This window comes from Dermacentor albipictus, chromosome 4 (assembly GCF_038994185.2).
Source record: "Dermacentor albipictus isolate Rhodes 1998 colony chromosome 4, USDA_Dalb.pri_finalv2, whole genome shotgun sequence".
In the NCBI taxonomy this organism is placed as follows: Eukaryota; Metazoa; Arthropoda; class Arachnida; order Ixodida; family Ixodidae; genus Dermacentor; species Dermacentor albipictus.
Genome location: NC_091824.1, coordinates 76,612,855 through 76,634,782, shown reverse-complemented (window position 1 = coordinate 76,634,782; position 21,928 = coordinate 76,612,855). Strand labels below are relative to the sequence as shown.

At 47.0% G+C, this 21,928-nt stretch overlaps 2 protein-coding genes across 9 annotated transcripts in view; both read right to left on the bottom strand.

Moving 5' to 3' along the window:
• The window catches only part of LOC135895884 (cAMP-regulated phosphoprotein 21-like), a 107,580-nt gene that overhangs the window by 26,463 nt on the left and 59,189 nt on the right, over nt 1-21,928 (bottom strand). For all 8 annotated transcript variants that reach the window (XM_065424095.1, XM_065424094.2, XM_065424100.2 and 5 more), the window contains 3 exons: nt 21,347-21,685; nt 13,573-13,663; nt 7,143-7,497 (listed from right to left, as the gene is read on the bottom strand). In XM_065424095.1, the coding sequence (XP_065280167.1) occupies nt 7,143-7,497; nt 13,573-13,663; nt 21,347-21,685 (785 nt within the window). The remainder of the gene's footprint in view (nt 1-7,142; nt 7,498-13,572; nt 13,664-21,346; nt 21,686-21,928) is intronic.
• On the bottom strand, nt 1,702-4,117 carry LOC139059156 (uncharacterized). The gene has a single exon (XM_070537154.1). The coding sequence runs from the start codon at nt 3,869-3,871 to the stop codon at nt 1,874-1,876; it is 1,998 nt and encodes a 665-aa protein (XP_070393255.1). The 5' UTR covers nt 3,872-4,117; the 3' UTR covers nt 1,702-1,873.

Sequence of the window (21,928 nt, the reverse complement as noted above, 5' to 3'; positions counted from 1 at the left end):
GTGCTGTGGGTCTCTTTCCTCGCTCCAATCACTTTCTCCCTCTCTTCTCAGCGGCGTCGCCTCTCGTCTCGTTGGGAAGCGTTTCTCTTTTTCCAGTTTCCCAGCAACAGATCGCCAACAAGGTAGCAAAGAGAGGCATAGGTTTATCGCACGTATTCTTTGTCGTAATCCTAGCGACCCGCGTTCAGCGGAGGTTTTGAGTTGTGTGGAGCAACACGACGCACGATGCCCCAAAAGCAGACAGTTCTGTCGCTTGGCGATAAGCTGAATATTATCGAGGAAGTGGAAAAGCGGCATGGAGCCACGAAAGCCAGCATTGCCCGGGACCTTAAGATAGCCGAACCTTCGCTTAAGACAATCCTGGCAAACAAAGTGGTGATATTGCAGAATGCCAACAAGTTCGGGCTCAAGCAGAAAGTGGCAAAAGAAGGACAACCTGAGAAGTTAAAAAAATTCTCGTCAAGTGGCTGCATCAAGCACGAAGCTCTGCGATCAACGTTGATGGCGCCATTCTAAAAGAAAAGACGAACCTTGTGGCATTGCATCTGGGCATCGACGACAATTAGGCATCGAACGGATGGCTGGATTGCTTTAAAAAATGAAAAAGGATTGTGTACAGCCGCTTCTGCGGAGAAAGCACTTCAGTGGACATTTCTACGGTTAACGAGTGGATGGAGTCACTGCCAGAGATGATTGCTGCATGCAAGCCCTGCGACATTTTCAACGCCGACGAGAGCGGTATTTTTTACCATGTGCAGCCCAAGCAAACCCTTGCATTTAAGGGTGACAGCTGTGTTGGTGGCAAGCATAGTAAAGAGCATGTGACGGCACTATTCTGTGCTAACGAGGACGGTTCCGAGAGGCTGCCCGTGCTCATTGTTAGAAAGCTTGCAAAGCCATGGGGCTTTAAGAACTTGAAGACTTGAACTTGAAGACTTTAACAAAAAGGCGTGAATGACGTCTGCACTCTTCAGCAATTTTTTGCAGCAGCTGGATAACGAAATGGGTGCTAAGGCGTGGAAAATATTGCTTTTCGTGGACAATACACCGTGCCACCCACCTGATATGTCCAGTCTGAGGAACATAAAGGTTTTTTTTCCGCCCAACTGCACAAGCTGGCTGCAGCTGCTGGATGCCAGCATCATTAAGTGCATCAAGCAAGGGTACCGGAAGAGGTTAGTGCAGCGTCGGCTGGCTGCTATGGAGCGCAGCGAGTCGAAAAAAAAGATCACTGTGCTCGACGTCATGCATTTTATTGCGAGTTCGTGGAACGCAGTGTCGCGAAGCACAATCGCTAACTCGTTCAAGCACTGTGCCTTTAAGGGAGGAGGCTACCTTCGAACACCAACTTTTTTGTTTCTTGAGATAACTGAATGAAATTTTCAGGGTACACTCATGGCATAGACATATGAATAACTACAAAGTTTCATGGAGCTACGTACACTGGTACTAAAGTTACAGGAGTATATCAGAATGGTTCACATAGGTTCCTTATGACATGCCTGGAGAACTTGCAAAATGTGTTAGCACTGTCAAATTCAATATGAAGATTCCTGAATAGGTACCACAGGGCAAGACAGAGCCCTTTTTTTTAATTTCCTTGCTGAAAAGTTTTAGCACAACATTGAATTTAGTGTTACTATTTAGACTTGCATTAGCCTAATTTTGATTGCTTATAATAAATTCCAGACTCAATAACTTGAAAAAGTGGGCCTGTCTTGCCCTCATAAATTTATTCAGGCACACAATAAAAAAAACCTGGTGGGAATCTGATTAGCGGTTCCAGAGATACTGCTTGCATAAGCAGCCACACCAGGAAAAAAATTCATTTCGAGAAAACGGCCCTTGAAGTTTTGACACAACATTTCTGGGTCTAAAATGACCCCGCAGAATAGTTTGCGGTGTCTTTGCAGGCTTTCTTTCTCTGCCGCCTCTCAGTCTTCGCTTGACCTCGCTTCTCAGCCTTTCTCATGCGCAGGGCATCTTTTTCCACGGCTCGATGGATGGCTAGGTGGCCAGGTGTGAGCCCCGCAGACAGAGAAATTTCTTTGGTGGCCCTTTGGTTTCCAGCATTATACCGCATCACTGCATCATTCAGTGCTGTCTCCACTGCAATCAGGGATGCATGCTGCTCCTTGGGCATCAGTGACCACAGAACAGAATGAAATGATTCCGATGCATTTTGAGTCTTCGCTCCAAGGCACCGCTGAAGAAGGGAAGGCTCGGAGAGGCACTGATAAACAGGCAGCATAGCCTCAGTGACATAGCCTGGCAGATTGTACCTGTGCCTTGGTTGTGGTAAGCCATTTGCCTCAGCAGCCTTGTGGCGGCACCATGAGCCAGCGCCCTCTGGGCATGGGTCATGGTGAGGCTCCGCATCGGTGGATGTGATGTGATGGTAGGACGCCATCACTGCACGCTGCATTGCTGCCGCGTCATTCGAGTTGTTTCTCAAAGCCCAGCCATAGTAATCCGTCAGCTTGTCGATCAGAGCCTTTGTCAACCTTCCTTTCCCTCCCAATGCCTTATCACTCTTTTGCACTAGGTTGCGCAGTGCAGCCCCCATCCTTTTCTGCACGTGATTGAGGCATTCTTCTTTGACAACTGGGACTAGCCCATAAACATTCTCCTTCACAAGGGCAGAGTAGGTGGCACTGTCTCCATCGGACACAATCGTTGTGTAACGGAGGTTGTGCTTTGTCAGTGAACGGGCGAAAAGGATCAAGGCTGCCTCGACCTCCATCCTTCCAGACTTCGCATCAGTGTTTCTTTGGCAGATGTGCTGCTCACGCCAGCTTGAGTACTCGGAGTCTTCTGGTTTGGGTCCTGTTTGACACCCGAGGCACTGGTTTGAGAGGACAACTGCATCCAAGATGAGGCCAGTGTGATACTCTATCACTGCCCCAACTCCAATGTGGGATGTGTGTCCACGCTTGTGCCAGGTGCCATCATAGACCACAGTAATGTCTCTGGTAAATCCTGGGTCCATTCCCTGGTAAACCTTTTTCACAGCAGCTGCTGATTCTGAATAGAAACTCTCCATGCGTTGAGTCTCTGGGCCCCTGAATGTCTTCTTCAGATGTTCCTGGTACGTCTTGTGATGAAGTCCTCTGTGAGATACATTCATAGCAGCCCAAAAGTCATTTACAGCTGTCTGCCCCTTACCAATTTGCTTCATAGCCATAATGGCTCGGATGTTCACCTCAAAAGCATTTCCTGCGTTCTGGCGTGGTGAACTCCAAGAATTAGCAATAATCCCACAATGTGGGCATACCAACTCAAGCTTTGTAGCCAGTCCGAACTGGGTACCTTGTTGAATTGTCAGTCCAGTTGAAAGGCAGCGCTGGCACAAGGTTTTGGAGAGCAGGTGGCCGAACACACACATTTGCACAAGGCAAAATACCTCATCTACGGTAGTAGCAGTGGCAGGTGCGGGATCGGGCGACATCGCTTGAAATTTTCGTAGCGTCGCGGGCGTGGCACCAAGTTTGTTTTTCACAGCATTACGTTGTGCCTCCGCCGCCTCTATCTCCTCCGGCGTCAGAAAGTGCGTTTTCACGCGCACGGTCGACGATGCGTCTATGCTCACGGCGACAGACGCGAGAGAGGGTGCCGCGATCGCCGAGGTTGATGCGGCCAGGACAGCAGGCACACTTGCAACGCCGTCTCCTTGCATTGCTGACTCGGAAAATACGGCACTGGAAGTGGCAACGCGGACTTCTTCAAGCGGTGTAGCAGAGGCAGCACTGCAGGAAGCGTCTCCGCAATCGCCGGCAACGCGCTTTGCCAACTTCGCCATGCGGACGGCATTCATAGAACGACGCCGCGCACCGAACGCATGTTGCGTTTTGAATTTCCGCTTAGGGACCATCGTGAACGGACGCGCGACGATCCGTAGGGTGCACAAAACCGTTCAAAACGCGCCACAAGAATCCCGACGGTAGCGAAGACAGCGATCTCGAAAATGGTGAAGAGTAAAGCGAGCGCTCAAAGAACGCCGTCAACGGAGCGAGCAGCGGCAGACGACGCGCCGGGGGAGAGACCACGTGTCAGCGTGCCCAGCAGCCAATAGCAGCCACGCTATCCCCGCGTTTTCCAGGAGCGCGCGCTTCGTCCAATCACAGCTCGAATTCGAGACGCGGGAACCTCAAACACTGCTTCGAGGCCTCCAATCTCGTGCAAGCCATGCTTCTACCATGCCGCGGCCGCCGCCGGCGAAGGCAACACGGGAAAGGGCAAGCATTCACAAGCAAAACAAGACCAAGATGGCGGCGCTCGGTTCAGCGGCATGGAAATGGCGCGCGCGCGATGTTTGGTTATTTTCGCCGTTCGCTCGCGGCTCGGGGGCTGCCGTGGCCTGTTGTATATCGAATTAGAAGCATTTCCACGGTGAATTAGGCGTTAATAATTACAGGAAAGGTAGTTTACAACACGTATAGCCGAAATATATACTTTTTGAAAAATCGGTTTTTTCGCGATTTTTCGACTTTTGAAACCCGCGTCCCCCCTTAAGCGAGAGACTGTCTCCTCTGCTGCGGACACAACAACCTCGATGCCGCTCAAGGCAGATGCAGGCTTCGCCAACGACGATTTCAAGGGTTTAAACCTCACCACGACCTTCGCCGAGTACATGGAGGCCGACAACAATGTCGCAATCTGCCGCGAGGTGTCTCTGGATGACGCCATCGAGGAGGCTTTGCCTAATGCCGACACCGCTGCGACATCGAACGAGGAAAACGACGACGCCAAAGATGCTGTGCCTGTGCCTACCACGTTCGCCGAAGAGCAGTGGAAAAGGAGAAATGGAAACATTTTGCTCAAATATAGGACCGATTGTAAAATGGTGGGAAATTTGACGTGTAAAGTCTGGCATACGTTTCCTTTCATATATCCAGATGACCGATAGACACGAGTTTGAAACGTTTTGCTATTTTAAGAAGATATAGCAATAAATTTTTCAAATTTTTTACAAAGTTTGATTTGGTTAGTGGGAAATATTTTTAACTTTTTTATATAATATTTAAAAAATTATAATAAAAAATTTAATTTATTTAATCACTAAAAATTATTGAGAATTAGAAACAAATTCTAACTAAATTTGTGCCAGCAGCAGCAGTTAGACAAATAGAAATTTTCTCGATGCGATTTTCCCGGATGCCGTCTATGTGCTTCGGCACATAGACAGCATCCGGAACTTAATCTGTTCACGAGACGCCGCAGAGGACCTCCTTTTGGACGTTGCACAACTCGAGCGAAAGCTCTTGGTTCACAGATCAAACACAGTCCAAAAGAAACTTACCGACTTTTTTTTTTTTTACAGTTCGCACCGGCTGGAGGGAATTGCAGCAGTGGGTAGTAGAGTGCCGTAAAGGTTTGTTTGAACAAAGCATGACTGGTACTTGTGCTGCAGCATGAATTCTTATTGCATTTACTTTTTTGGTCATTTGGGTTTCCAAGCCCTGCAGAGTATGTTAGTAGTTTGCATTGAAGTTTCTCGCAAATCCGTCGCACGAAGTAAGTAGCGTTCCTATAGGCATAATTTTTGTTCGGATTTTACAACGCCCGCATTTTACGACGCTTTCTCACGGTCCCAAGAAAGTCGTATAATCAGGGTTCTACTGTAATTATTTCTGCCAGTGCATCTCAGAGAGCAAAGGAGGAAGAGCTCCATCAAAGTGCTGGCTCCAGCAAGAAGCCTCTGAGTGTGAGGAAGCTGGCCAAGACGAGGTATAAGAATGGGATGCATCCAGATTACACTCTGGGTGCATTTTCCTGAGATATTATGGGTATGTTCTGAATAAAGATGTTGCAGAATGTTTTTCCTTGATTTCTCAAAACAACAATTTTGGTGCGCTTCCAATTTTGAAGGTAAAATAACTTCCGTCTTATTTCAGCTACCGGCTTTTTTCTTTTCTTTCTTTTTTTTTGCAAGAAAAAAATGTATGCAGAAAGCAATATGCCCATTTTCAAGGCAGTACTATTCTCAAAAAAACAATTTTGAAATGGGTCACATGTTTGACAAGATGACATGTTTTTCTAGCAACTTTAATCAGCTCTAACTTTTGTTCGAATTGGCCTAGAACATTCATAATTTATGACACTCCCTGAATATTCTAGATAATCTTTATACTCAAACCACTGGGTTTGGATTTTCTGCTTAGATGTTAATTTTTCTCCAAACAAAGGACCCAGCTAATAGAATGCTTTTAGAGTATATAGTAAACTACTTATCCTATGACAATATTGATTACAATTTTAGAATCTACACATTAAAGTACACAAGGTGGAGAAGCTTTGTTCTAATCTGCCCCAAATAAAAAAGTTGCCTTTCAAGTGTAGCCTCCCCACTTAATTAAAGACCAGAGTTGACTTCCCCTATGCTTTCTTCGGCTTAATTTTCTGCTGGCTCCATAGTGGCTGTGTATAACATTGCTAAATATATACATACATACGTGTATGACCGCAACAGGATTGGAGCTGGGTACACAAAATTTGTGCACACAGTCCCACGAATAGGCTCCCAAACATACTAACAGCCAGTCAGACCATGAAAATGTCGTCAGAGGTGATCTTACAAGCGCTTTGGCGAAGGCAAAAGAAACATGCTTAGTCCTCGTGTTGTTGCACCATGTCACTCTTGCAGATGTTGATCACAAATTGAGTTATCAATCTTGCTACACTATCACAAACAAACTGATGGATGACGATGATAATGGTGGTGGTTGGTGATGACCACACAACTGCATCACACCATGCGACAGCGGCTGCTAGCAGAAGGCATGGCCCACTTGGAACCTTTGCTCTCAACACAATCTTGACAGCATGTGCTAGTGCTTTTGCGGGATTCTGTTCATAAATGCTTACGGAAAAGATGCTAGCTGCCTGGACTGTTCTCGAAACCTGCAAAATAGAGCTCAAATATAGAAGCCTAGACTCGTTAAAATTTGCAAATTACAGAGAGCTTTCGTCACAAGCATTGTTGCGTTATACTGAGGTTCAATTGTACTCCAGGCGCACAGAAGCATGATTGACCAATCTTCACACTAGCAGTGTGCTATGTTGTGGGCATCTATTCTTTCAAAGAGGGGAAAAAAACGGTTACGGCCCCTCAATGGTTGCATTGTGCTGTCAGGCCCCTGTACCTGGCAGGTGGAGGTGGCTGCTGGTGGGGTGCGACAGCAGGCGGGCTGGTGGCTACCAGGTACATGGGCACCAGCTGCTGGTGCTGGTGGTGAGGAGGTGCAGCAGCCTGTTGTGGCATATGTTGTTGCTGTTGTTGGTGGTGGTGGTGGTAGGGCTCTCCTTGCCCCATCAGGGGTGCTGCAAAGGTCCCCAGAAAGGCCGTGTGGGAAGGAGGCCCTGGATCAGCCGCACCATTGCTCAGGCCGGCCGCAGTCATGGGAGGTGCGTAGTAGCCCCACACAGGATACGATCCCCCCCCGACTGGGCTGCCAGCAACCAGAGCACCTGCCTGAGGACTCGCCGCTGCTAGGCCCACTGCGAGCGGAAAGAGAACACAGCAGTCAGAATCAAAGCCACAAACCAAATTGCGATTGCACTATAAGAACCATTGCTAGGAGCCTTCATGAAAATATGGTTCTTTTCTAAAGGCGCGCATATATCTGAGACCAGTCGAATAACGAATCAAATGCCATATTTACTCATGTAAGGCCCGCACATTTTTTCCCGATTTTTTTTCTGGGTGCAGGTTTTACACGAGGCAAGCTTATGACTATTCACTGAGGCCTCGATCTGCACTCAAACTGATATGCAAACTAACACAGCCACTGGCAGTTCATTGTGAACATATTTAGTCACAACCGATTTTGGACAAGCACAACGCCACGAAAACGTAAAAAAAATCGGGCAGTTCGAAAAAAACAACAAATTGCAATGATGAAATTGGTTTCTTTGTTTCGTAGAGTGCCAGTGCGACGGAAAATTTGTTGAATGGCTTTTGCAAGGTTTGTGCTCCATTAATCCTTTCTATGCCATTGACGAGTCCCACTTGTCAGGGCATTTCCTCCAAAATGTGTAAATTACAAGTTTGACTCGGCGAGGAATTTCCTTTTGTCTATCAAGTACCACAGACAAGCAGCAGTCGTTCCATCATTCTGACGTGAATCCGGCACTATTATATGGCAACAATTTCCCATAAATCTTGATTTCTTGAGGCCGCAGAATGGCGGTGCGGAGTGAGACTGCTACAGTGCTGATGGCTTCCATTTGTAACACCAGAATTATGGTGCTTTTGGGCGTTTCACCTCAAATAAACAAATAGACTTGGAAAGCTCTAGAGAGTCCTACTCAAAGCTTCAATTTAGCATTAACAATTATGAGATAGATTTAGAATCCCTGGTGACCTTTATCACATGGGCGTGGCTCAACAAAAATGCTTTAGTGGTGGCGCCTTCCGAGATTTCCTTTTGCCGCTGCACCAGCAGTAACGCATCACGCATGGAAGTAAAGAACTAATGGTCGATCAATTGGTAGTTCTGATGAAAATGCGTTAGGACTAATCCTTCGCAAGCCTTAAGTGACCAACAAGACACCTGAAGAGCGCCACAGAACTCCTTAACGACGCTTAAGTGGGGAGGTAGAGATCAGAGCTAACTCTTTTGTTCTTTGACCTAGAGCAACAAAATTTGGCAGCCATACTCGAAGGTGTCTCAAAGAAATATGTAGTGTCATTACGATACCTTGACTAGTTTTCAAGTTACAATATGTTAAGTGTTAAGTGTTAAGAGTGTTAAGTGCCGCTTGTGGAAAACCTGGCATTGTAACAAAACATGCCAGGGAGCTGCCTGTAGTTTTAAATTTTGCTCAAAAGAGCACTACAGGGTACAACAGTTTCAAAACATTTTTAACTGCTTAATCTTTTTTTTTTTTTACCCAGAAGTGAGTGACAACTTTATTATTAGAAGGGGTAAGGGATAAGGGAGGCTAAGCTACGTAGGCTTCCAGGTTGTGCTTCACGATGGAGTCTTCAGCTCGTGCCAGGACCCGTGTTTGGATGTCTCGGTCGGTGCTGGAGAGAAGAGCCTCCCATTGTTCGTCGGTGGGGGGTGACGAGACGAGGTCGGCGGGCGGGGGATCTTCCGGGCAGCCCCAGAGGATGTGGTTCAAGGAGGCAACGTCGCCGCACAGGCAGCAGCGTGGATCAATGACACCAGGGTGGATGTGCGAATACACTAGGGGGCACGGAAAGGTGCGGGTCTGGAGGCGACGCCAGGCGATCTCGGACCGCTTGGGAAGACTGCCATGTGGAGGTGGGTAGGCGTACCGTTCGAGGCGATAGTGCTGGGTAATGTCGTGGTAGGTGACCAGGGGCTCCGGCACCGGGGCGTCCAACGCGGAGGGGCCCACCGCTCGGTCGACCCATCATGTTCACTTTCACTAATTGTACCAGAACTTCTCATTCACAAATTAGCATGCAGAAAAAGAACTAAGCCCTCAGCAAGATACTGAAGACTGTCATACCATCAAGCACACTACAGGGAATACATAAAAACAAACAGGATCAAAATTGGTACAGGCATTCCCATGCTACCCTTTCCACAGACAATGCAGAATGCCTAAAACACAGGTTTGAGATAAAGTCTCTCAAAGTTTTTGGAGCAGTTCACATCTCTCAAAATGCACCAGTATTGTAGTTTTTGCTGTCTTTGCTTACAGTGTGATTTTTGGGGTCTCTGGCCTTTGATTCGCGCAGTCCGAGGTGCCAAAGCGCAAAATACCTAGCCGCACAGTACGATGTGCTGACACGCGAAATTAGTAGCCACGGGCTCGAGGAGTCGACACTCGATATGCTTAGTCGCGCAGTCCAAGGTGCCGACGCGCAAAATGCCTAATCGTGGGCTTGAGGAGTGGCGCGGTTGGAGGCACCGATGTACAAAATGCTTAGGCGAGTGTCCGAGATGTCCGCGCGCGATGTGCATAATCGCCGAGTTGGAGACTCCTATGCGCGAAATGCTTAGCCGCGGATCCGAGAATTGCCTTCACAATGTGCTTGGTCACGAATTCCGAAACACTGAGTGCTGAAGGCTTAGCCACGTGTCCGAATTCGGCGCACAAATCTTGGTCATGATGTCCGCGTCACCAATGCCCAGTATGCTTAGCCGTGAGTCTGAGACGTCCACAAACGTAGGAATCGGCCAAGCTACTGCGATGTCCACGTAGATTATGGCGAGTGGAGACGAAGAGCCGAGCAGACGACGCGAGCGCCCGACCAATGGCGAACCACGCTGGAGTCACGTGGCGGGCACGGCCAATCACAGACTCCAGCACGATCTTCAATCATTTGCTTTTTGTGTGCTTGTTTCTGTATAGAAGAGGTAGCTGAAGCAGCAAATTTGAAGATGGAGAAGTGCGCTTTCCAACGAGACTAAGATGGCGGCACTTGGTTGCGCCGTTCCAGAGATATTGTGGCTTTAAAAATGCTGTTCTTTCACGATTTCCGCGAAATTTTTCGCCACCTTGGCTGATAAAACAAATTTTTTAGAGCACTTCTACGTCGTTTACAGTGATGATATTTCGGAATCAGATAGAAAAGGGGTAATAGAAACAGAAAATGTAATTTTCAGAAATTATATTTTGGGGCCATTTTTCGCGATGCGAAAGCAGCATCCCCCCCTTAACGCATGTCACTTTACACTTCGTTTGTTCTCTTCACTCCGCAGCACGCTTTCAGAGCTTCGTTACAGCTGGTGCAGCCAAACAAGCCTTACAGGCTTCCTCTGATTTGGCCTGTCGTCACCACAACATCGCCTCGACCTTTTTCAGCAACGTTTCTCAGCATGACTTTCTACACTGCTCGTTTACAGCGCTGCCATCCATGTTAAAAGTGCACTCAAAGACGTGCACCCTCACAAGACAGGTCTCAACCCTTGAAACGCAACAGGTAAGCCGCCAGGCGCAGTTCTCTCCTCTCCCCTGGTGGTCTGCCAGCTGTGACAACACCAGCTAGACTAGGAGAAGGCCTGAGCACTACGTGGCAACATCATCACTATGCCACACCGTGCTAGTACTGCTGGGACACATCAAGACATGAGCACGGGGTCACATTCTGCTCGCTGTACTGCATTTCAGGATCATGTATTTTGTGCTAGTAATCTGTGCTGCTTGGGCAACAAAAGTCATGACTGCAGCGTGTCTTGTGTGTGTGCCTGTTTGTGCGAGTGTGTAGGCACGGCACGGCATGGTAAAAGGTTGCTGTGGAAATACCACACAAAAAGTGTGTGCCGAATTGCCATGGTAAATATGCGGTGGGAGCGAAGGTTCACGTGTCAAGTTTCCTCAGGAGGACGACCTGTGAACAAGCTAAACTTATTGTCGTAGAGCACTCCAGGGTAAGTTGTAATCAGTTGTAATTTTTTTTGTGTGTGCAATTTGCAGTGAAGAAAAGCGGCTAGATGTATATTTGAGAAATGTGTAGAAAAAGAGCTTCGTAAATATTTAACACACCGATTAACAATTTATTGCTTAATTTACAGAATTTCTAACGTTTCTTTTAAGTTTGTGAGCTTCACTTCTTAGACGGCGACATCTTCGCAAGGCATTGCATGTGTACGACACCACTGGACACAAAGTTACAGTGCCCTTGGCTCACATCCACCCTCATGCAAATAATGTGCAGTCGGTTTCTGGAGTTCCCCAATTATAGTATCCGCAGTTGAACCTCGCAATAACGAAATCGGCGGGAAACGCGAAAATTTCGCTTTCGTGAGAATTTCGTTGTTGCAAAAAGAAACAGTACAGATAGGTAATGCATCACAGAACAAAACTTTACTGTCAAAATCCCATTAGCCTACTTTGGAAGCTTTGCTCGAGGATATAGAACCACGTTGCCGAAAGTACAAAGTGTGCCGCATACATCGACCAGCATTGGCAGCACTGCCGTAACACAGTATTCTCGGTCAATTGCTTTTGGGGATGCGATCACTTTTGCGACATTTTGCACAACTTGGCACTGGACGCAGAGCAACAGCGCATGCAGCAGCATTTCTCCAGCGCACGCTGTTGCGCGTAAGCGGCAACGCGTCCGGTCCCGAGCGGAAAAGTGATTGTATCTTGTGTACCCAAAGGTAAACGATCGAGATAATGGCCTTTTCGAGCAAATATACGGCCGCCACCGAATTTGCAAGCAATGTCTGTCGGGTGGCACCAAAGCCAGCGTTCTTGAAGCAAGGGACGCATAATACCGGACGATCGCTCAATCATGGCCCGATGCGTGACACTCCCTATTCTGCGACCAAATCGCCATAAACCATTCCGTGTCGGTGGGACATAGATTTCCTTGTTTTTGCTGCATTTTTCTCACCAAGGAGCACATTACGCAGTGCACTGCCGTGATCGGCGATTGTTCTTCGAAATGAGTGTTCAGCTTGCATTCAGTTTCGTCTCATGCAATTGGCCTAGGCCTCGCCAAATCATCAGCCACGGGGAATGCAAACTGAACGTGCGTTTCGAATGATCTGCAATCTCGCCTATAGTATAGGCGTGCAAAAACCGTCGTCACATGTCGGCAGTAACATGTGTGCCGCTTCAAACAGGTGATCAACAAACAAGATGGCGGCCATAACGTGTTTCCAGCGCACTGACCGTTTCCGGCGCTTGATTGTTTTTGTGAGCAAAAATTCACACAAGTTCACACTAGTGCAATGTGGTAGTATTTTGCGCAATTTTAGTACAAAACAATCGCGTTTCAGCACATTTTGGAGCCTGCTAGCCTTACGCGAGTAGGTAATATGGGCAAATTTCGTTGACGAGGGATTGCGGTACACCGACATTTCGTTGCCGAGAGGTACAAAATGCATTGAATCCTATGGGCGTTCGCCGAGGATATGAAAATGTTTCACTGCCACGAGAATTGCTAATTGCGGGATTTCGTTATCGTGGATTTCAACTGTATAGCAATGTAGTTACTGCTGAAACAATGTCACAAATTAAAAAATTTATTCCTGTTCTCGTTTACGTTGCTGGCTATGCAATCTACAGAACTTTGAAATGACTGAACAGTATCAAATCCAGGACGCTGCTGACACTAAACAAGCAGGTTCTTGTTTCTGTAACAGAGTAGCACCATGAGCTTGCAAAAGAACTCGACCGAGGTGGCCTTCTGTTTCCCACAATGTGTGTCATAAATACCCACTGCTGCACTGTTGTACAGCAGTTGTTCAAGATGTCTTTTCTGAAAGTACCATAATCAGCGGCAACTCATGACGGACCTAACCATAGACCTGCTTGCTTGCCTCCGAAGACTTGCGATTTCAACACATGTGAAGAAGCGCACACAAGTGAAGTCATGATGAAGCACGTAATATCATGCAATGTGAACACCTTGTTAAGGAACTTCTGTTGTCGCACGAATGACAGTTTTTGACGCTGACAACAAATCAAGGAAAAAAAAACTCAAGAAAAAGGCAACTCCATGACTTCGTGCATTCAGTTTAGCACTCAAGTCAACTTTAGTTAATTTCTTGAAAAAATTCGCGCTAGGATTTAGCAAATGCAGTAATGTAGACTATGGAAGGGAGTCGAAAGTTTATTACAGAAGTAAATATTCGTACTCACCGTGTGAATTTGCATGAGCTTCAGGCACCGAGGTAACATAGTTGCGCCCACATGTTGTCAGGGGTGCCGGCTGTACATAATAAATGGGACCCTGGGCAGAGAAAAGCAGCGTACATCATTAAACAGCCTCATCAAAGCTTTTAATGGGGCAATTCAATTCAATCGTGGGGTGGTCAACATCTCTAAATGCAAAATACATCATGAGAGAGGCTGTAGCGAGGGCTCCACACCTGGCAATCTTTTACACTTGTACCCAACACCCAACAAGCATTTTTGCATTTCCCCGGCTACCACAGCCGGGAATCGAACCCAATGACCTTGTGCTCGGCTGTGCAATGCCATAGCCACTGAGCCACAGTGGAAGACAGTTCAAAGGCAAGGACAAAATAAGCCGTTTGTTACGTTTCTGGGAGTCACCCATGCAAAACTTTTGGTTCTCTAGAATAAGCAGTGTCTGTATTTGGATCATTTCTTAACGTACGACGAAAGTCAGACAACCTGTTTACAACCAAATTTTTTGCATAGAAATACCTGGATCTGTGACTATCACTGCACTAAGCAACATTCTAGCAAAAGATCAAGCTGTTTGTGGTTAACACAGCCCTTTCAGGGTGTCTAACCAAGTTGACATTTCCAAATTCTCTGAGTTTTCGAGGTTTTCCCTGAGTGCCTTTGACCCAGAAAGTGATCCAGAGTTACCCAGAAACTTGTTTTATGTAAAGATGGGCTGACACCATGTCGCCCAATGCTGTCTCTCTCTAGCAAGCTTGTTAAAAAAATTGACTTAATGCAGTTTGAATAGTAAGGAGCAGCATTTATTTTGCTATAAAAGAAAACAGAAGGCAGGTGTTAGTAAAATGCACAGCAAAAAAAAATATATTTAAAAAAATGGCAAAACCCATTGCAAATTGAGTCGAGCATTCTCAAATACAAAAAAAAAGGAGATGCATATTGACACGTGTACTTGTCTTTATCGGGTGGCACGTTTCACCACCTAACAAATGTTATCGCACAGTGCAGGACACACTTGCATGTTTTGGAAATTTCTGGAATGTTATCAATGGTGCCATCGACTGTCTGTGACCGAACCTTGTGTAATCTGATTGCATGTGTGCGCAACGCAAATAATGCAGAACTTTGTGGAAGACACGCGGGTCTCGACGATTACTCTGGAACATTCGAAGACTGATGTATAAAAGCCTACGCGCTTAACCCGCTGATCAAATTTTCAACGATCGCTGACCGTGTTCACCGCTATCGTTGTGCTCTAAGTGTAGCCTGTTTTTGTGGGAACAAGTTCGCCCAATAAAAGTTAGTTTTGTCTTTCACAGTATTGCTACCGTGTTCTTCAACGTCACCACCACGTGACAATATAGAGGCAAATATTTTCAAATATTAGCTTTTTCTATCAACTTATAGCAAGCTCATTGGCATGAGGCCCGAACTTTGTAACAAGTGAGATTCTCTCTCAGCAGCTGGAAAGTCAACCTCAACTGTCCGGACATACTGTCAGCCCACGCACAAAGCCTCAGCGTTGTGTTTCACTGCTTTTAAGTGTTTATTTGGTTTGGATGATGGTCACTTGCATCTCGCATCTCTGTTTTTTGTGCTCAAGCTCCTTGAAAGAAGCGATGGCATGCTTCCTTTCCCATTCATTCCTCAATGCGTAGCTCCTTTTGTGTTCTCATTTTCGTTCCGCCGCGCGTTCGCCCCATGGTCCATTTGAAGCATCCTCTTGGTCAGTTGTGCAGTCAACGTCCGATTTTTTTCTAACTCCCTAGGGGCCGCGAAAAAGTCCGAAAATTCGGGCAGTTCGAAAAGAAGATTGCATCTCTTTTATTGCCCTTATAGGTTTAAATCTCCACAGGCACATCCGAAAAAGCCCTGAAGGCTTGCCAGTACACTTATCAGGCATATCGGTGCTCCTAATGTGACAGGAGATGACGGGTGTATGCATGTATAACTAAGGAATACATAATGTGTTCAAGAGAACAGATTGGTGGGCTAGGTGGTACTACATAACTAGCACTGCGTCTTCGATTCCTTCTCGTGTCCTCATGTTTTTTTTTTTGTTTTTTTTTTTCCGCTTTGTCTCAACAAATGTGTCCCCTAAGGATTGTCCCTTCCCACACTTGTTATGCTTCGCCGCACAGCACAGATTGTACTAAGACAAAACTAACTTCCGGAAACTGGCTTTATGCAACGCATTGTGCTTTCCGAGCGTCGAAGCCATGGAATCGTGATGACCGCAAAGGCGGAGTCAGTGCCATTGCTGACAGTGGAAATTCTTTCAATGAAAAACATGGCATCAAACGGCAAGAAGCTTAATAGCGAACATCGAAGCAGCTAGGTCTAGCGTAGCAGCGGTGGTGGCTACTGCTGCCATCGGATCTGCGTGCAAGAGCGCCAGTTCGAGGCGGCGAGGCAATCAAAACGGCAGCGGCGGTGGCTTTGATGCCGTTTTGGACCTTCGGTCATGGCAGAAAGTACAGAAAATCGAATGGCAAAGGGTTCTTGCATCCAATATTTCAGGTACGTTTTCAGAGCGTTCTGTGGGGTACGTGGTGGTGCCGCAAAGCCATCTGAATTGTCGGGTATCCGTAAAGTCGGCCGTTGACTATACACTAGCAACTCCTCCAGCCAATGACATGGCGTCAAAGACAATTTGTTGCGATTCCTCTCTCTTACTCGAGCCAGCATCATTGCGGCTTTTGTTCCCTTTCAATAAAATTACAGCTAATTTTCCCTGACAGAAGCACAAATTCCCTGAGTTTTCCCGGAGTATTTCCAGACTACTAAAAATCCGAGAATTCCCGGTTTTCTCAGTTGGTAGACACCCTGCCTTTAAACCAATCTTTTTTTTTTCTCCACTAAGTACATTGAGGAATAAAAATAAGGAGTTAAAAATAAACAGGAGATAAAAATGTACTTAGTGGACAGACTGATAAAGTTTTCTGTCTGTCTGCCTGTCCACCAAGTACATGTAGGAGTTCCAGCATAAAAGAAACCGAAGCATGCTCGGCATACAGTTCAACCTTATCAGAAGCTTGTTACGAACGACCACAGACCTACACAATCGTTGCAAACATTCGCTTGATTACCACATTCGGTGACTCTTCCCCCACGCTGTCCTCATGCTGTCCATCTGGGCACATCACACCCCACACACTGTGTGCCACCCACATTTTCCTTCCTCTCTCGCGCCACCTGGTCCTTCCCCTGGCAATTACAGTCCACCATGCCTTGCCTCACCTCACTTGTAGCTCTCGATCCGCTTAAGCCGCCGCACTCTCTCGTCACAACTCTCCCCATCAAAACAAGAAGCGGTATGGGAAGAGAGAAGCTGTGGTTCATGATAGAGCACCAACTCCTCGGCGTGAGCAATAAATGGTTCAATAATGTCCCACAGTAGGGACACTCAAAGCAAAGTCCTTGTCGCTTGACCTCAAGATAAGGTCCACATCACGGTGCCGACTTGGCTGAGACACACTGGACAGTATCACTCAAGGAGGGACTATCTGAGAGGTGACCGTGTCTAATGGCTGTTGGCTGCCAATGATGGTTGTAACTCAACTTCTGCACTTGCCAAGCAGCTGCTTGATGTTTCTGAGTATACTTGAGGGCCTCTTCAAGGCACTTCTGGAGTTCTGCTGCAAAGACATGGTGTGACGGTGCCGGATGCTCTGTATCTTCCTCGTCACCTGCGGGTTCCCATGTGGTTTGGAGCTCACGGCCGTAACATAGCAAGGCTGGAGTATATCAAGTGACTACGCTCTCTGCAATATGCATGGCAAGGGCGATCTCATGTATGAGCTGGTCACAGTCCCTGTGGTTGGAAACCTTGTGGTTCAGAGTCCTTGTAACGGCACTGCTTAAGGGTGCCTTTTGGTGCTTGACCATTTGTCCCACCGGTCGGTATGGTAGACTCTAAGGTTTTTGTTAGGGGTGTGCGAATATCAACATTTTCGAATACGAACTGAATATGAGTACTTAGCCTCAAATATAAAATAATAATATGCACATGCATTTATTAGCAAGTTGGTTTATTTTAACACGTTGGAACACAGCAATTACATTGTCACTGGTAAAGAAAATTTTAGTAAGCCGTTATACTAAAAGATTGTATTTGGCTGATGTTAGCTTTGGAAAATTGAGTAATTTCTGCTAGTTGTTGGTTCTCGCCAACCTGCGCCTTATTGTACTGCACCAATTTCCCGCAAGCTCAGAGGCATTTGACCCTGTACCAGTCGTCACTCATCACATTTGCTGTCAAACAGTAAGCTCAGGATTGGGGCGTGGAACCTGCAAAAGAGTGCACATTCGCAGTTTGCAAACCCATGCCCCTTGCTACTGAGAGGCTGGCTTTCCTGCAAAGCTTGGGCCTCCAGTGGCTAAGCATGTTTTACAGGTGAAACTTAACCAGCAGCATGAAATTTCTGCAACATTCAGCACAAAATCGCTCCAGTATTCTTAGATTAGATAGAAACGACTGCTAAGAACCGTGTCAGCTTGTGCGCAGCTGGAATATATTCGATATGATTTGAATATTCATATCTAAATGAATTTTCAAATATTCATGCACCTGTAGTTTTCGTATTTGTTGCCGCTCGCAGAGGGAAGAGCTCTGGAAACTTAGTTAATCTGTCGAGAATCGCCAGCAAGTACAGTGGAACCCCGTTGATGCATTCCTCGCTGGTGCATTCTTCGGGCTGCTGCATACTGTTTTCGTGGTCCCTTCCTAAATACCAATAACTGCTATGTATTACGTTCCTGTTTGATATAGCACCATTCTAACCCGGATCTTACGTTGCATTTGAAAGTGCCCACCACGTAAATATAACGGTACAGAGAGAAATTGACTCTCGCATGTTGCAATTCGTTGCAACAAGCTACCAATTCATTGCAACAAGTGACCAATTTGTTGACGCAAGCTACATTTGTTGCAACAATCGATCGACATTTGCAATAAATCAACAAAGTTGCAGAAGTCAGGCACAACACAAACAATGGAAGAAAGCACGCACAGAGCAGTTGGTGAAGCACCTGAACCCGTGTGCATCGACTAAAACCTACCGAGAGCCACACACACTGGGCCAATTCAGCCAAGTACAGGGCTACATTTACTTTGTGGGGTTCTCACACCCACAACTTTGAGGCCTGCAAGGGTCTTATTTGCATTTCACAATTGCCGGTTCTTTTTAGTCAGCTTTGGTGCCTCTTAATTATGCACACACGCATCTGCCATTCCTGGTCACGGCATGAGCACCGAGACATCTAATAACTGCACTGGCAGCCACTCTCACTGTTTGACATTGTGCTGTGGCGATTTATGCCCTTCCTCACGGTTACGTTTTCCCAGGTGATAGGTTTTATTTCCCCGGTCCCTTTAAAAACTTATCAACTGTACTTGTGGCCGTGAGGTGTAGATGGCAAGGGCTCGATAATATCCACACTAAGCTCTTCAATGGGAGCTGTGGCCCACTGGACTATTCATAAGGGCCTCAGGCTTCTGGCGTCGAGCTTTTTGTGTGTTGACAGACAGCGCGGCACTGCACATACTTTGATATGTCAGCCCACATGCCGAGCCAGACGAACCATGCTGAGACAAGTCTCATGGTTTTGAAAAATCCGGCACAGCCTGCAGTGGACTGGTTGTGTGCGAACTTCAGTTGCCAGGTGTCAGAGGACCAGGTTGCAATGGTACCTTCTTTTGCCTCTTTGCCGAACAAGCAGTTCACTTGGCTTCAGTTCTGTTGGCTCTGCGAGATCACGAAAAAGGCGGTGATCAGGGTCCAAGCTTAGGACCCTAGTCCCTTGGACCACCGTCTTCAGTTCTGAGAGACGGCCGTCACAGGCCTGTTCTTCGATGAGCCATCCTGTGTCACCTAAGAGTGTGGCATTCTCTTCCAAGGCTACTGCTACTTGCTCAAATGTAATTTCCGCTTCAGCTTCTGGAGCAGCAATGGGGAACAGCATCCCACACAGACTGTCACTTGGGCAGTCTTCACACTGGATAGGGGCTCTGCTCAACGCATCAGGGGGTATCTTTGCCTGTCCCCATCTGTGCTTGATTTGGCACGCACTGCAGTCGTAGGACCCAATGCTTGACCCTAGGCAAAGCTTGGTCGGTGAACATCCACAAGGGAAGAGTGGTCACAGCGAATTGCAAGCTCGGCAAATTCAAGATAGGCTTGTCCACTGCCCACACTGCTGCAAGGCACTCCCACACCCGGACAGTATAATGGCTTTCAGCCTCTGTAAGAACCCTGCCAATGAAAGAAACAGGCCGCAGTGCATCAGGGCTAGCCTGCATTAGCCCAGCTGCAATGCCAACACCCCTTGCATCAGTTTGAACCCCAAAAGGTCAGTTTTGATCTGGAAGGCCCACAACTGCATCCTGAGCTAAGGATTGCTTGAGTGCAGTAAAAGCCTGCTCTTGACCCTCTGCCCACTTTCATGGCTCATTCTTCTTCAAAAGGTCCCTGAGTGGATGCGCTGTCAATGAGGAGTATGGGATGAAGTTCCTATAATAGTAAGCAAGCCCCGGGAAGGCTTGCAGCTGCTTAATTGTGCTGGGTCTTAGGTAATCTAGCACTGCACACACCTTTTCTTCATCTGGTCTGCACTGCCCAGTCGAGATGATGTGGCCCAAGAACTTAAGGGAATGATGGCACACCTGTATTTTGTCTGGGTTAATCGTATGACCAGCACGTTGCAGTACTTTCCTTACCTGCTCAATGTGACTCTCGAGGGTCTCCGAGTAGACTAGAAGATATCTAAAGATGTCATAGTGAAGCTTTGATTAATTCCCTGCAGCACACGGTGCATCAAGGTTTGAAAAGTTGCCAGGCCACCTGCCACCTTGAAGGGCATCCTGACGAATTCAAACGTACCCTGATGGCAGATGAAGGCAACTTTCATAATGTCGGCATCGCAAACAGAAATCGGGAAAAACCCTTGGGAGATATTGAAGCTTGAGAACCACTGAGCTCGGCCAAGTTGTGCTAGCAGCCAGTCTAGTCTGTTCAAGGCAGTGGGTAGGCAGGTACTTCGGTTCGTGCATTCAATGGTCGGTGGTCCACAGCAAGCTGGTACCCTCTAGAATTCATCGGGACGAGCACTAAGGCGCTAGTCGAAGGGCTGCTGTGTCACCTTTTAAGAACCTGCTCTAGGAGGTCGTGTATACAGCGTTCAACGATTTTCTGCTTCTTAGCATTCATTGGACGGAGTTTGCATCTCTCAGGCGCGCTATTCTCTGTGCATTGCTGAAGTTTCTGTGCAGCACTGAACAAGGGTGGTACACCTAGGAATTATAGTGAACAAAGGCCTAAAGTTATGAGTATAGCTATCGAAAAACTAGTTATAGATTTGAAATCAGCATGAAAATATGATTGAAACAGTGAAGTTTAGTTCAGATTGAACCAAAAATAAAGAAAAACATTTTATACCCCACGTCCCCTCACACCTTCGACATGATTCGTTCATATTTTGGTGAACACGACGACAACATGGCAATGGACCACGTTTTGCAGTATGAAGGAAGAGCTGTCAAGCTGCTGCAAGGCAAAGCTGGGCCAAGTAAGTTTACCAACTTCTGGAAATAAATTTCTCAGTCTCATTCTCGCGATAATGAAATTCCCACAAAAGTGAATTTTTCCGTCGACTTCGTTATAGCAGGTTTCGACTGTATTTGTTAGCGAATGTGTTAATGTCCTGTAGCGAACTGTCACTATCAAAACACCCTGTTCTTACAATTAGACAGAATAGGAGGTACCTGGACAGAGACTGTAGATGCTCCATGCTGCTGCTGATGCTGATGCTGCTGCTGTTGCTGATGTTGCTGCTGCTGTTGTTGTTGCTGCTGCTGCTGCTGCTGTTGTTGCTGTTGTTGCTGCTGCTGTTGCTGCTGTTGCTGATGCTGCTGTTGCTGATGCTGTTGCTGCGGGGTGGGTGGCGGATGCCCATGCAGTGCTAGGAAGCCCGGCTGAAGGGGAGCCTGAAGCAGGAAGCCCCCTTGATGGTGCATTGTTCCGCCAGCACCCTCGGCAGACTCGGCCCCGACTAAGGTGAGCGAACTCAGCTGGCCTGCCATTGTCTCACATCCTGGTGGCTCCTGCAGCAGCCAAAGCCAATCCAGCGGTCCGTGAGGTAAGGCAGCGAGAGAAGCAAGCATAGATCATTGTTTGCGCTGTGCTAAGCTACTGTAAAAATTGAAGTAAAATTCTGGAATTTTAGGTGCTAAAACAACAGTCCGATTATGAGGCACATCGTAGTGAGGTACTTCGGACTAATTTCGTCCACCTGAGGTTCTTCAACATGCGCACATTGTACGGTACATGAACGTTTCTGCTTTCCA

What these genes read in the sequence shown, in the direction of transcription:
- LOC139059156 (XM_070537154.1), bottom strand. Translation starts at nt 3,871, where the DNA reads ATGGTCCCTAAGCGGAAATTCAAAACGCAACATGCGTTCGGTGCGCGG.